Source organism: Lontra canadensis, unplaced genomic scaffold (assembly GCF_010015895.1).
Source record: "Lontra canadensis isolate GAN:19392208 unplaced genomic scaffold, GSC_riverotter_1.0 scaffold45, whole genome shotgun sequence".
NCBI classification, from domain to species: Eukaryota; Metazoa; Chordata; class Mammalia; order Carnivora; family Mustelidae; genus Lontra; species Lontra canadensis.
In genome coordinates this window covers 7,272,131-7,287,075 of record NW_022631039.1, presented here as the reverse complement: position 1 = coordinate 7,287,075, position 14,945 = coordinate 7,272,131, and the positions used below count along the sequence as shown (strand labels likewise).

General features: G+C 51.5%; 1 protein-coding gene across 11 annotated transcripts in view; it reads left to right on the top strand.

Moving 5' to 3' along the window:
- CUX1 (cut like homeobox 1) overlaps nt 1–14,945 on the top strand; it is a 352,264-nt gene that overhangs the window by 155,352 nt on the left and 181,967 nt on the right. For all 11 annotated transcript variants that reach the window (XM_032872502.1, XM_032872504.1, XM_032872503.1 and 8 more), the window contains exon 3: nt 6,275–6,322. In XM_032872502.1, the coding sequence (XP_032728393.1) occupies nt 6,275–6,322 (48 nt within the window). The remainder of the gene's footprint in view (nt 1–6,274; nt 6,323–14,945) is intronic.

Sequence of the window (14,945 nt, the reverse complement as noted above, 5' to 3'; positions counted from 1 at the left end):
CTTCAAATACACGTGTATGTGTGCGTACAAACACACACATCCAACTTTAATCTCTAAGAGGTTATTTGAGGGGCACCTGGGTGGCTCAGTCGTTGAGGTCTGCCTTCGGCTCAGGTCAGGATCCCAGGGTCCTGGGATCGAGCCCCGTGTCGGTCTCCCTGCTCAGTGGGGAGCCTGCTTCTCCCTCTGCCTCTGCTCCCCGGCCCTAGGGGCATGCGCTCTCGTTCTTTCTCAAATAAATCTTTTAAAAAAGAGTTTAGAAATGTCTGTCTAAAAGGTTGTTTGAGCAAGCTTGTCATGAGATGTGACTACGTCCTAGGGAACAATTGTGCTCTAACCAGATACAGTGAGTTGGTCCGAACGGGGACAGCGGAGATGAGTTTCCTTAATTTACAGTCACGATGGGAGGCTCGGCTCTTCTGCCTTCCCGGAGTGCTGTGACAGAACACGGGAACACTTGTACCCTCTCTTCGACTTGTCCAAGCTGGTGTTCTCACGAGCTGGGCTCTGAGCCAGGCTGGCGGGCTGCGGGGTCACTGAGGGCAGGCCCAGCAGGAGGCACTGTTTTGCGGGGTGACCTCCAGGGCCAGACCTGCACCAAGGCCTCCCTGCGCTCTTGCCCTGCCCTCTCTTCTGTCACCCACGGGGGTCCCAGATGCCTGGGCCCTGTCACCTTTCACATTCCGCGGCCCTGTCCAGGTTCACCATTTCCCCTGTGAGTCTGGGCCCATGGTAAGACTCCTGAGTGATGCGTGTGTGCTCCGCCCCTTGTCACTGTCCAGGTGGCCGCGGCTGTCAACCCGGTGCCCACACCTGGCCGAGATCCTTTACAGAATCTCGCTGTGGCACAGGCCTCGAGAGCCGGGGTTATGTCCTCACTGCCGGCCATGCGACCTTGGACAAGTTTCCTTCCCCTTCTGAGCCTCACGTCTCCTCGGCTGTGAAATGTGGGTGTCTGTCCCTTCCGTTGGCAGGGTTGCTGTGTGTCACACACTCAGTCACAAGAACTGGCGTTAACCCAGCCTGAGACCCTCTTCCCCGCCGTCCGCATCTCTCTCTCTCTCTGGAGCTCAGAGCGCCAGCGCCTAAGCCCCTCGCAGGTTGCTTCCCACCCCCAGTCCATTCGGGGCGCCCCGACGCCACCAGGAACTCCCGACTGCCAAACCCAGCGGTTTTGTCGCACCTCATGTCTGTGACGCATCCCTTCCCCTGGCTGTCCTCTTGCTTCTCCTCATTCTTGTTCTTCCATGTCTCCCTCTGATCGGCTGAGAGCGGGGGACTGGCCTGCCTCGACCCACTCTCCCAGGAGAGTCCTGATTCCTGACTGCCGTGTCTCTTAGCCCTGAGCTGCTTCATGAGATGCTGGGGTGGCACCTGACACGTGGCCAGTCCAAAGCGAGATGTGCCAAGCTATAAAATGGCAGATTTCAGAGGCTTAACACCCGAAAAAGAAATATCTTTCTTTCTCAGTTAAGTAGATAATAATAATAAATTAAAATCATTTTTGCCTTGATTATATGGGAAATGAAAGGATTTTGGATGGATTCATTTCATCTGTTTCTTTTTGCTCTTTCCTTCTCGTCGTGGAAAATTTTAAGGTGCATAAGGTGGTCGGTGCCTGGTTTTTGGTGGGCGCCGCTGGCTTGGACCGTGGACCCGGCTCTGACGCAGGTGCCGCCTCACCCAGGCAGGTCTGTGATGCACTCTGAGGGCTTGTTCAGCTGCCTCTCTTCCGCTCACACACTCCTGCCCCCACGCCGTGTCTTCTGAGGTCCTGCTGTGTGCCAGGCTCCATCTCAGACCCGCAGGAGACTGGGATCAGTGCTCCTGTAGAAACGGGCTGACATCACATTCAGTCTCCGGGGAGCAATCTCGTGATGGGGCCAACCAGCCTGTGGGCCCCAAAGGACACCTGGTGCCCCCGGGGGGCCCACACCTGCAGCCCTGCCCCCATACTGCATGGGGTGGGGTCAACCCACCGGGGAAAGGAGTGGCAGACCCACACAAGGTTTAAATCCTCTCGTGCCTAGATGTCAGCAGCAAAATATTGTCCAGCTCAGTGTTGGCTGCTGGCTCGGGGGCTCTGCGGGGGGACTAAAACCTACTCCCTGCCCTCGAGCAGCCCGCAGTCTGGAGAGAAGAGGAAGCACGTCCTGTGGCATTGGGCCTGGCTGCTTCCAGGTCCCAGTTTCCAGATCTGGACACGTGGAAAGCCTTAGGAGTCCCCCCTCCAGACCTCAAGGGCCATCAGGGAAGGGGACTCCTAAGGCTTTCCACCCAGCGAGGCAGGCCTGCGATGACATGCGGGTGGGGCGGGGGGCTTAGCCTAGCTCCCTGGAAAGCAAGGGGCTCTCTCGAAGCCCAGGCCTGGGAGGGGCCACGGTACCTACCGATGGGGTTCACCGATGTGGACAAGCATCACATCGAAGTTACTGTCCTCGAACTGTTCACATCTTATTTTTACATAGTAGATGAACATGGATTTGTGGCCTCTTTTTTTTAAAGATTGATTTATTTGAGGGGCGCCTGGGTGGCTCTCTGCTAAGCCTCTGCCTTTGGCTCAGGTCATGATCTCGGGATCCTGGGATCGAGCCCCGCATCGGGCTCTCTGCTTGGCGGGGAGCCTGCTTCCTCCTCTCTCTCTGCCTGCCTCTCTCCCTACTTGTGATCTCTCTCTCTCTGTCAAATAAGTAAAATAAAATCTTTTTTTTTTAAAGATTTATTTATTTGAGAAAGAGAGAAAGCAGGGGGAGGGGCAGAGGGAGAGCCAGAAAGAATCCTCAAGCAGACTCCGTGCTGAGGGTAGAGCTCCACACAGGGCTCATTCTCATGACCCTGAGACCATGACCTGAGCCGAAATCAAGAATCAGACACTTAACTGACTGAGCCACTCGGGCGCCCCGGTTTGTGGCCTCCGGAGAGGACAATACTCGGCCCATCTGTGGAAGCCGGGCTTGCGGGCCACGGACTAGGCCAACACTGCTTCGTGAATGTTCCCAGCTCCTCTTTACCCACTGGGATGTGCACCCGAGCAGCAGGCTGCTTGGGGAGAACACTGGAGAATGCAGCCGCGGCTCGTTCACCAGCTGCCTTCCTCAACGTCAGCCTTTTCGGAAAACAAACAGCAAACCCCGTCCATCATCTTGGGTTTGCAGTTTGTGACGAGAGCAGTGCAGTGGGCTCATCCCACCTGTCTGTACTTGCCCCAGGGACGGAGGAGGAGGGCCGGGGACTAGGCTCTCTCTCCTGCCACCCCGTCCTCCGTGTCACCCTGTCCCCAACCCACAGTGGGCTGTTCACATTAGACCTTCCGCGTCATTACCTGTGGTCCTGGGTTTCTGACAAAGGAGCGTGGCTCATTCCTTGTGGTTACAACATGGGCTTTTACCATTGACCTTGGTTGGGATCCAGGGTGATCCCCCCTTTTCATCCCAAATCCTCATTTACCAGCTTTTGGTGTACATTGTATCTTCTCTCCTCCCGAGAGACACAGGGCTAAGGTAGTGTTCTCGCCCTCCTCCCTGCCTCCTGCTCCCATGGGCCATCCAGGCGTGTCTCCCCAACCTCAGGGTCCCTGACTTCCTCCCATCTGCAGCGTCCCTAACCTCATAGACCCCCAAGTCCAGGGACGTGGGTGCCTTTGGGGGCTGTCTACCACAGATGGCCTTATTTATTCAGGAAGAGACGGATAAAGAGTTTGACTGCTTTTTATGTCGTTGAACTTGATGTAAGAACATAGAAAAGGATGTAGCGGAGGAACAAGCTTACTGCCTTCTCCAGGGAAGTAATGGTATCACCCTTAGGAATGCGACATACGGGAAAATGTGTAATTAAAAGGGAAATGTTAATGCTTCTTGATCAAGTACTTCTACGGGGTCACAGTGCAAGGCAGCGTGGGTTAGCTGTGTTTGGCAGAGAGCTTAGCATGTAGCCCATCTAAGAGATCGCTCAGCAGTGATGGGGGACCCAGGCTCTGTGCTGCCTGGCGTGGTAGCCGCCAGCCTCGTGTGGCTGCTGAGTATTTAAAATGCGGCTTCCACGATGGAAGGAACTGGATTTTTAAGTTCAGTTTAATTAAGTTACGTTTAAATATAGGTGAAGTTACATTTAAGTGTAAGTAGCCGGTAGCTCCATATTGGACAGCACGGGCTGGAACGAAGGGTCCTAACCTGGGCCGTGTGGGTAGGCTTCAGGAAGGCCTCAGCAAAATCATTTGCAGAGTCACAGCCTGGAGGAAATAGCTTCCCGAAGATTCTCAGAAGCCTTCATGACCCAAAATGGTTAAGGGCCCTGGTTCGGAGGAAAGCCACCAAAGACACAGGAGCAGGAAACACCAGGAGCCACTGTTCTTCCTAATGACGCTCAGCTCGGTGAGGGTGGAAGCTGGTTTCTGAGCTTAGGATGGAAGAAGGGCTGGCGAGTTAGGTGCTCGGCGGAAGGAACACAGAATCCTGTTCATCCCTTAGCAGAAGATCGAGCGGGTGCCCACGTGCCGCTGTGCGCGCAGAGCTGACGAGGACGGTCTGCTCACCTTGGGGGTCTGCTTAGAGAATCACAGCCTCCTGGAGCAGGAAAGGCCAAGGGGTTGTCCACCACCCCTTTGCGGGGGGGCAGGGGTTCCCTCGTCATCCACCTTCAAGCAAAACTGGGAAATCCTGGTTCCAGAGAAGGCTGTCTTCTGTGCGCTCAGACGGATTCGCAGTGACTCTAAATTTGCTAGAAGGCCTTTCCCTGAGTGGTGACTACGATTACTCGTAATAGTAAAGGTGGTTCATGTTATTAAGTACTTACTCCACGCCGGGAACGGTGCTATCCCCATTGCTTGTGTTTCGTGGAAGACACAGTTACCCTGGCACACGTTGGAGTCGGGGGGAGCTGAACTTCTAGACGTGGAGTGGCATCCCGCACTCCCAGAGTGAGCGGCCGGGCCCGAGTTCGGAATCAGGGCTCTGCCTGCCTCTTTCCATCGAACGGACTGAGTTCTGACCCAGGAGCTGTAGACAAGTCCAGACTCTGCATTTGCCCAGTAGCATCTGTGTATTTGACAACGGGCTCGAGGCGACGCACGCAGATGGGCATACTGAGAACCGGCCCGAGAAGGTCCTGCCCGCCTTCGCAGCCCAGATGCCGCTTCCTCTGTGAAAGCCCTGCTCGCCTCCACCATCTGGGTTTATTACCCTTCCTCTCTGCTCTCCCTGTGGCACCTGGGCTCTTATTCTGAAATAATACGTTACCTCCTTCCTGTGTTATGGGTTGATTGGCCCATGTCCAGCATTTACCAGCACTCATCAGTCGGCGTGTGCGTCAGCTCTGGGACCTGAAAATAGGTAGATGCCTGGCCTTGGGCCAGACTTACTAAAGCCACTTTGCTCCGTAGATACCTCGTCTGCCCCCTCTCTCGATGAAGGAGAAGTTGCGTTGTTTGAGTATATTTCAGGGTCTTCAAAGCATATTCTCAATTATTTCATTTTTTTTTCGTGGCGCTACAGTTGCTACGCGATGTTGTGTAAGGTGGAGGGGAAGATGGGTCGGTTTGGTGCTTTTCCATATCGCGGTATTGTCGCCGGAGTAGTGTTAGCTAACACCTTTATCACACTACATAATTGTCGTCCCTTTTTTGTGTTGAGAACAGTTAAGATCTCGTCTTTCTGCGGCTTTGAAGTCTATAATGCAGTCTTATTGACTATAATCACTACGTGTGCATCAGTCACTTCATTTGAAAGAAAATATTCTCGAGGAGATCATACAGACGTTCTCTGGGGTGTCCCATTGTCAGGAAAGGGATACTGGGGGCTTGGGATGAAATTGTCCACCGAGCGGATCAGACAGGATCCAAAACAGACATAACCCCCAGTAACAGCGCTCAAAAGACAGAGCTAAAATGCAGGATGCTGGTCCCGGATCCTTTTCAGATACACACGAGTCAAATGTACGATAGAAAAGCTCAATTTTCTACTAAGCAGGTGGTCTGCAACGGACACCAGCCAACGCTCAAGTCCCTCGCCCATTCAGAGCGAGGCTGGTAGAGTGGGGACTCGGGTAGAAGGGGACCCTAGTGGTCTCCTTCCCCAGGAAGTTCACTGACATTACGGAGCGCCAGCGGCGTGATTTATGTTGTCCGAGTGAAGGAAACGGGCAGGGGAGGGCACCAGGATGGCTTTGTCTGAGGGTGATTGTCGCTGAATTCAAAGCTGTTTCTAGGAAGCCTTAACGAATGTTTCCCTTCTCTTTCCTTCTGCCACGGCCATTTGCTGACCCATCGCTCCTGCTCCAGGATTTGCGCAAGCACGTAGCGCCGCTGCTGAAGAGCTTCCAGGGCGAGGTAAGCGTCTCTGTTCACTTCACATCCCGAGCCACCCCTCCTAGCTCATTGTGCTTGCTTTTCATTCTCATTAAATAAATGCCATTGACAGAAGGTGCTCGCCCAGATGGAGCCTTCCCCGCTGCACTAACTCAATGTCATGTGGGTTTTGTGCCTCCTGGTGTGATGTTTCCGCCGGGTCCTCCGTTAAGGCCCGCGTGGAGAGCGGAGCCGTAGCTGAAGTGTTGGGGGATGTGGGTGACTCGGGGCCAAGCAGCCTGCGTGCTTGTGCCTCACCCAGCGGACGGAGTGTGTCCACGCTGCAGGCTTCAGGAGCCCGTGGGCCTCCCCAGCCTCACAGGCCCCCGGCCGCCGCCACCGGGAGGCCCTCCCGTGCGGGAAGGATGGAGGGGGGCGACCTGGTGCTTTCCCACCCAGCTACCGGGGAAGGAGGGAGTTCACTGGCTCGAGGCTGGAAACAAAGAGCAACGGGCAGCCCTGAGGAACGAGCCTGGGCTCGGTGGAAGGGAGAGCTGTGCCCCCGGGGCCTTCCAGAGAAGGAACGCGCCGTCCGACACGATGTCGGGCAGCCCCCGCAGGTGGGATCCCTTGCGGTGGGTGATGCTCCTGCTCCCCCCTCTGCCGTCTGTGGAAGACTCGGGGAACTTCAGAAAACCAGCCATGTCGTTACTGTCGTGGAGGTGGCCGTCCCCGGCTCTCTGCTCCTGCCGTGGGAACGACGACAGCGGTGATGAGAACAAGCCTTTCTCAGAGCCCTCGGGAGTACCCCCATCGGTAGCATCTTGAGAATTGCATTTTCGGAGCACGTGGGGAGGAGGCAGGGTTTGAGGGAGTGAGACGGCAGCTTCTAGAGGGCTTCTGGGGCACGCGGTGAGGACGCCAGCATCCTGGGCCCAGAGTTCCAGACGCAGGGGTCGGGGCTGCCGTCGGGCAAAGTCTCCAGGGAGCAGGTGACAGCAGAGGGCAAGGCCTGCTGTGCAGGAAGGAGCAGGGACCGTGGGCACCGCCGCAGGCGTCGGGAGGGACACCACAGAAGGCCCTTCTGTTCACCGGCCCTGCTGCAGGAGACCTCCCGAGCTCAGACCCAGCAGGCTCGGGGGTATGACTGTCCCAGGGCTGGAAGGACATGAATTGCCTTTCCTCACAAATGCGTCTCCAAACCCTGGTTTTCCGAGGGACCCTGTCACCTTACACCTGCCCGCATTGATCCGATCTCTTCTTTTACCCGTTCAGCAGTTTTGTGAGGCCCGGTGGCTTAGTGTTTCTGCCCCCGAAGTAGCCCTATGTGCTGGTTTGGGTTTTTGCTTGTTTTTCATTCTGTTTGAAAAATTGCCAAGCTGCATAAAAGGAGAAAGAACTAGTCGAGTGAACATGCGTACCCCCTTTACCCCCACTCAACCGCACGCTGGCATTTCGCCACGTTTGCTCCCGCTGCCCTTTTGCTCAGCATTTGAAAGCACGTGTGGATAGCCCGGCTCCGCACCCCTAAACACATGCACCTGCATCTCCAAAAAGTCAGGCTGTTCCCCACTGTTACCATGTAAGCCCAAGTATCACACCTGGGAAAGCAGCACTCATTCCGCGGTCGCTAAAATTCCATCCCAAATCCGTCTTCTCTAGTTACTCCCCAAATGTTCTTTATAACTGCCCTGCCCCTGATCTGGGGTTCAACCAAGTTCACGTGTTGTACTTCAGGCATGGGCGTATACAATTTTTATACATCTACTTCTTCACCCTCCCACACACGTTCATATTACGTTATATTACATACACATTTTCCTCCAGTATAAAACACTGTCTTCACACCCTCTCACTCTTAAGAATGTAACCTGCTTCTATTATAGATTACCCTACATTCTGAATGGGGTAGTGGGTGTGCTTCCAGATATATTAAGTTCAAAATGCCCAGGAGATATCCAGATTTCTTAATCCTCCCCCCTTTTTTTATTTTGAAAAGGTGATTTGAAAAACAAATATTTTTATAGCACTGCTAATATTTACCATTGTTAATTGCTCTGTTTATATTAGATAATTTGTGCTTTCTAGTAAGCTAATTTAAGTAGAAAGGGCCAACTCCGCCTTGTTTCTGAAGAAGGAGCGTTCATCGCAGAGGGCAGCTGCAGACGGGGACCACGTGACAGGGTCGGTTTTCTGATGTGTAAGGCCAGAAGCCAGCATGTCTCGGTGCTTTGATGGGTCAGGATCCATTCAGCTCGTTTTTCTAAAATGCTGCCTTCTCTAATCAGAGGATCACTCTTGTACCCTTCATCAGTGCCTGCTGAATGCAATTGTATTTATTGGATATATTCTTTGAGTTTATCCCAAAGTGCTTGTGTTCCCCCAGAACAAGGTATGGTGTTGTGAAAATGTGTTCTTTGCCTTGGAATCTGTATAGACGACTTCACTATTTGAGATCCTGAAAAGAAAAAAGAAAACAAAGAACAAGGTATCGTTTTCAGACCGCGAGAAATTCACATAGGATTTCAGAGTTCCTGCAAGAGGGTGTGTTTGCAGTGTGTTGTACCATCACGGGAATAAAGGATTGAACAGTGAGGGCCCCCGGAGGTAGCGTTTTGGCCTCCCTCCTTTTCTTCAGGCTCATGAGGAGAAAGGGGCACCGAGCACATCTGCTCAGGAAATCGCTTTAAAAGAAAGTAGCGAATTATCTGTATTTGTTGTTCTTGGTGGCATAGTAGGGAATATTCTTATCTCATGGGTCACTCAGAGTCATTCTAGCAAAATCATCAAATTTAGCTCACCCTGAAATTTGACTGAGGAATTGACTGATTGGTTGCCATACCTAAGTTTGCCTGTTTCACAAGCCCGGCCAACTGATCGGTGGGGGAGAAGGGGCCACCTCAGCAGTCAATCCAATTTAAGACTTATTTTAGTCCAGTGATTCAGACAGCCCCTTCAGTGAAGTAACACACTCTGGGAAAGTGCTGACTCTTCGTAATTGTCTCTGCCTCTCCTTGCTTCTCTCCCCAGCAAGGGTTCCTGGTATAAAAGTTTGGGGGGCAGAGGCTGGGTTAAAACCTCTGCCTTTAGCTCAGGTGGTGATCCCAGTGTCCTGGGATCGAGCCCCGCATCAGGCTCTCTGCTCAGCAGGGAGCTTGCTTCCTCCTCTCTCTCTGCCTGCCTCTCTGCCTACTTGTGATCTCTCTCTGTCAAATAAATACATAAAATCTTAAAAAAAAAAAAAAAAAGGTTGAGGGGGGAAGAAATTGGTTTGGGTCCTCCTCCTCTTGGCTGTAGGGGAGCTGGATGCTTAAGACAAGTGTTCTCAGAGAGGAAAATCCTCTTAAGAAATAACTTAGATGCTTATATCGGGGAGGAAATGAAAGACTGAAAACCTGTGAGCATCCAGCTTAAAAAGTTAGAGAATTACAACAGAATAAGCTCAAAGAGAACAGGAAGAAGGAAAGAATAAATACAAATAATAATAAAAATAAAAATATATAAGAATTAAAAACAAACAAACAAAAAGACCCAAGAGAGAAATAGCTCAGAAATTGGTTCTTTGATGAGACTACCACATTGGTTCTTTGAAGAGACTTCCTAATCAGGAAAGAAAAGGTTAGTGATGGTAATAGGTTAGTGATGGTAACTTTACAGCCACAGTAGAGATTAAAAAAAACAGTAAGGGAATATTACGGCCAATTTCATGCCAAAAAATTTTAAGACCTAAACAGAACGGACACATTTCTGGAATACTAGAATGTTCCAAAGCTGATTAAAGAAGAAATGGAAACCCTGAGTAGCCTTGTAACTGTCGCGGAAACGTTTCCATCAGGTAGGACGGTTTTTGGGAGAATCCTATCAATCATTCACGAAACAGAGAAGTTCTGCTCTTGTGCAGACTCCCTTAGGAAACAGAAAAAGAAAGAACACATCTTAACCTCCTTTTGCAAAGTTAGTGTAACCTGGGTACCAAAACCAGACAAGGATAGCACAAGAAAAGAAAATTCAAAGTCCATCGTATTTGTGAATAGATACGCAAAAGTCCCCAAAGGGGTGTTGGTAAGTGGAATCCGTCAAGTTCTGTGTATCCCAAGAATGCTGTTTGGTTTAACATTAGAAAAATTTACTAATGCACATTGATATCCTTAGCAGATTAAAGGGAGAAATTATCTTAATAGAGGAAAAGGATCTGATAAAATTCAGCAATCATTCATGATAAAAACAAACAAAAAAACCGACCAGCCATGTGATATAGAGGGGAACGTCTTTAACTAGGGGGAAAGTATTTACGAAAGACTTATAACAAATCATTATACTCAATAACATCAAAAATATTCCCTTAGAAACCAGGAGCAAGACAAGTAAATTATTGCTGCTTATACTCGACATTGTACTAGATGTTTCAACTACCACAGAAGACAAGAAAAAGATCAAGTATTATCACAGAAGAAACAAAACATTTTTCAAACAAGCCTCAATTATTTAATGAGGTTGCTAGATACAAAATCAATATGCAGAAGTAATTACATACTTCTACACTGACAAAAACTGAAAAGGATATAGCTAGAGTTGGCGACAAAAAATAAAGGATACCTAGAAATAAATATAATAAAACATAGGAACCCTTTCTGGAGAAAAGTAGATCATTTATACTGAAAGGTATTAAGGGGGACTTAAGTAGAGGGACAGAAGGTATGCAAGGATAGAAATTCTCACTATTATTAATAATAATCAATTTCCTCCAAATTGATTAGAGGGAGTCATTGGAATTCCAGTCCACATTCCAACAGAATTTTTCACAGAACTTTTGAAAAACTGATTCCAGAAGTATAAGCGAGAGCAGGTGGGGTCAGTAGTGGTGAAGGTGGCATGAAATAAGAACAAGGTGGGGGGTTTTCCCTGCCACATGATGGAAAGCTACCAGTGATTTGGCTCAGGGACAGACAGATACCCTGATGGGACATCATAAAGAAGTCAGGAACCGACACGTGCATATAGAAAAGACATGAGTGTTGCAAAAACAGGACTATAGATCAGTGAGGAAAGGACAGATTTTTCAGTAAATGGTCCTCTGACAATGGGTTATCCTTATGGAATTAGTGAGATTGGATCCATACCTCACACGGTATGCAAACACAAATTACAAATGAAGACTCAAGACAAAACTTTAAACCTTGTAGACGAAAATATAGCATATGATGACTTCGGGTTGCTAGGATTTCTTGGAAACCATAAGGGAAGAAACTGTTACACTTTAACTACATTAAAGGGAAGAAACTGTTACACTTTAACTACGTTAAAAGTTTTAAGCAAAAGCTTTATTTACTTAATTACAGAAAGACAGCTTACAGAGTAAGGTGGCAGAGTAAGCCTGGGGCACTGCCTGCTCAGTTTTACCTTTGTGTATATTAGGAAAAGGCTCACCTTTCTCAAGACAGTTTATCTGTTGGATAATCTAGACTCATCTGAATCTCTTTCATAATAAAGACCAAATGTCTCTGATGCAAATGATGCTCATAGGGCCAGCCCGACTGTAAACAGATCTCTTGTGGGGGATCCCTGGCTCTGTCACAAATCAGGAGGAGACGGTTGCCACACACATAGTTAACGAAGGATTAGTATTAAGGAAGTATTAAAAGCTTTTACCTGTTCATGAGAAAAAGTCAAATAACCCAATAGGAAACTGGGCAAAAGCCACGAACAGCATCCTCAGAGAAAATCAGAATGTGTCAGTAAATACATGAGAAGATGCCCAACCTCATAATCAGGGAAATGCAAATTAAAATAAGTTAAACACAGCTTTCTCGTAGCTTCCAGGTTGGCCAGAATCCAAAACCCAAGGTAGGAGTGGAAATTGTGTAACTGTTGTGAAAACCAGTCTGGCATCAGATACTAGAGCTACGGAAGCGCGCACACCTTGACCCCACACTTCCACTCCTGAGTGTAAATTCTAACTAAGCTGAAACGTGGGCCCCAGGAAGCCAGGGCAGGAGTGTCTGAAACTCACGAACAGGCAGAAACAACACGTTTTCATCAGCAGTAGAAAGACTAGGCAGAGAGCGTCCTGGCAAGGGAGAATGAATGACGAGAAAACGGGCACTACTGAGCTGACATTGTCTAGATGTATATTTTTATTATGCAATAAAACCATAAAGAAAAGGTTAAGTGGGAAATTCAGAATACAGGTTATCCTAGCTAGGCCCAAGGAGGTTTCAAAGGTCATGACAGTGTTCCTACGCACAGGTGCTCGGTTTTGTTGTTGTTGTTTTTTACTTTATATACTCTTTAGTAAGCAGGAACGACCTTTTTCAAAAAGGAAGACGCAGGCTTATGAGGCAGTAGTTTCGGGATCGTATTTTGGCATTCTCCCCTCTCTTTGCATTTCATGTATGAGATAAAATCAATTTTAATCTCCAGGTGAGGGGACGCTTCCAGTGAGGCCGTGCACGGGGCTGTGGCAGGGCGGGGGGTGGGGGGGCACATTTGTGTGAGTGTCTCAAATGGCATTTGTGGCACTTGAAGCGAGTCCACGTGCTGTGCTGGGTGCTTTCCGAGCATAAGCTCACCCCGTCCTCACAACACTGGGAAGGCCCCTTCCTCTCTTTCTGAGGAACCAGAGCCCAGCAGGGACCCCCGTCCTGGGTCTTCAGTCTCTGCTCATCTGCATTTTGTAAGCGCTAGTATATTCCATCGTGACACAGAGTGAGTGGACAGGTGCCTGCCTTATCCCCCAGCCCTCTGGGCTGGGCTTCTCCCAAGAGCTGTCGCCACTCTTATGTGTCCCCTTGACTCTTCAGCCCACCCCGGTCTGGCGTCTGTCCCCTTACCCTTGACCCACGTCGTCCTTGGCTCTCTCAAGTCAGGGGCGTTCAGCCTACCCGACAGCTCCTCTCAGTGTTGGTCCCGTCTTCCGACATCCCACAATAGTGTGCTCTCCTGGCTTTCCATCCACTTCTCTGAGTATTGATTTTCAGTCTTCCTGGGCGGCTCCTTGGCTCCCAGCCCTCTGAGCGACGGCGCTCTGTGCGCTCATCTCCTGGGACCCGTCTCTGAAAACTCAGGTGTCTGGCTCCGACTGTCTCCTTTGCGTTCCAGACTCACATGAGACTACCTTCTTGCATAGTACAGCTCAGGTGATCCGTGGGAGAGGACTCTGAACCCTCAACCGTGCCATCTCCAGCTCCCATCCCTGCTGGGGTCTCCTGCTGCCTCCCCTCCCTGCTCAGGAATGGCCCTGCAATCCGCCTGGCAGCCTCAGCTGGAAATCTAGGACGCCTTCTCCCTCCCGTCCGCCCCGCTCTCCTCCATCCTTCATCCCAGCGCCCTCATCTGCCCGCATCTTTCCATCCCTACCACCCACAGCCTGTCCAAAGCTGTCATGTGCCACCGAGGCCACCGCAGTGAGTGGTTCCCGAACCGGTCTGCGTTCCAGCTCCTGCCCGCTCCGCCCGCGACTCCGCTCTGTGCGTCCGCCGGGAGCAGGAGCACTGCGCTTCCGTGGCTCCCGCACCCTTGAGGCACACACAGAACCCTGACCTCAGCCTTCAGGGTTCCCGGCCTAGCTGCAGCCCACCCCCTGCCCGGTCCCTCTTCTCCTCCCTCCTTGGTGCTCGCTGCAGCTGACGTGCCCTCCGGAGCCTCCTCTGCCTGCCCACACCGAGGGCCCTTGGTGTTTCTCTTGTAGTACCGTCTCCTTTGGCCCCGAGTGCTTTTGTCCTGGTCTTTGTGGGTTCTGTTGTGCCCACCCACTCTCTCTGGACTCTAGGTCTGCACGGCCTCTGTGTACCCACCCCTCACCCTCATGCGCATGCAGTAGGCGTCCACTGGATGGACTGAGGAGGAAGCAGCATCCTTATTTCACAGACGAGGAAGCTATGCCCGGAGAGGGAAGGAGCTACCCAGAGACACCTGGGCGATCATGGCAGGACCGGGGCCCACGCCGGTGCCTCCAGTACTGTGCGGGGAACAGGGAAGTGATGCCCTCCGTCATCTTAGCGCCCCTCCCCGGTGTCGGATAAGGACAGTGGGTGTTCATCTTGTGCAGACAGCTTTGCACGTGTTCTGAGGCTCCCCTCCTCTTCCGACCAGCCCTTCCCGTGTGGATGCTTCCCTGCACACCTTGTCCCCCGTGGGCACAAATCTCCGTAACAGTGGGCAGGCACGCGTCACTACAGACTGATCTGGGCTCCCCGCCCTCCCACCGCCAACTGCAGGCGGCTTCCTGCCTGAGTCCCCTGTCTGAGTCCCCTACCCCCTGGCCTGCACGAGGGACCAGATCGTCCCTTGGAACCTGCCTCAGTCCTGAAGGTCCACACGCCAGCAGGGCTCTGAGCCGACGCCAGGCCGCGTGAAACCCCACCTCGCCTCTGGTGCGGCGTTTTCCTCTCTGGTTCCTGTTCCCTTCTCTCATTCAGGGAAGCCCTCTGACCGCACACTGCCCTGGGCCAAGCAGGAGCTGAGGTTCGAACCCTGGGCTCTGGCAGCCAAGCCCCTGCTGCCTTGAAGCCTATGTTGTCACGCAGGGAAGCGTAACAGAGACAGAGAATCTCGTCAAACGGGGACGCGTACTGTGAAGGAATTCAGACGGGCAGGCAGGTAGAGCGGGTCTCTCCCAGGAGGTGGCGCGGGGAGTGAGCCCGGAGAGGCGAGAAGGACCAGACGG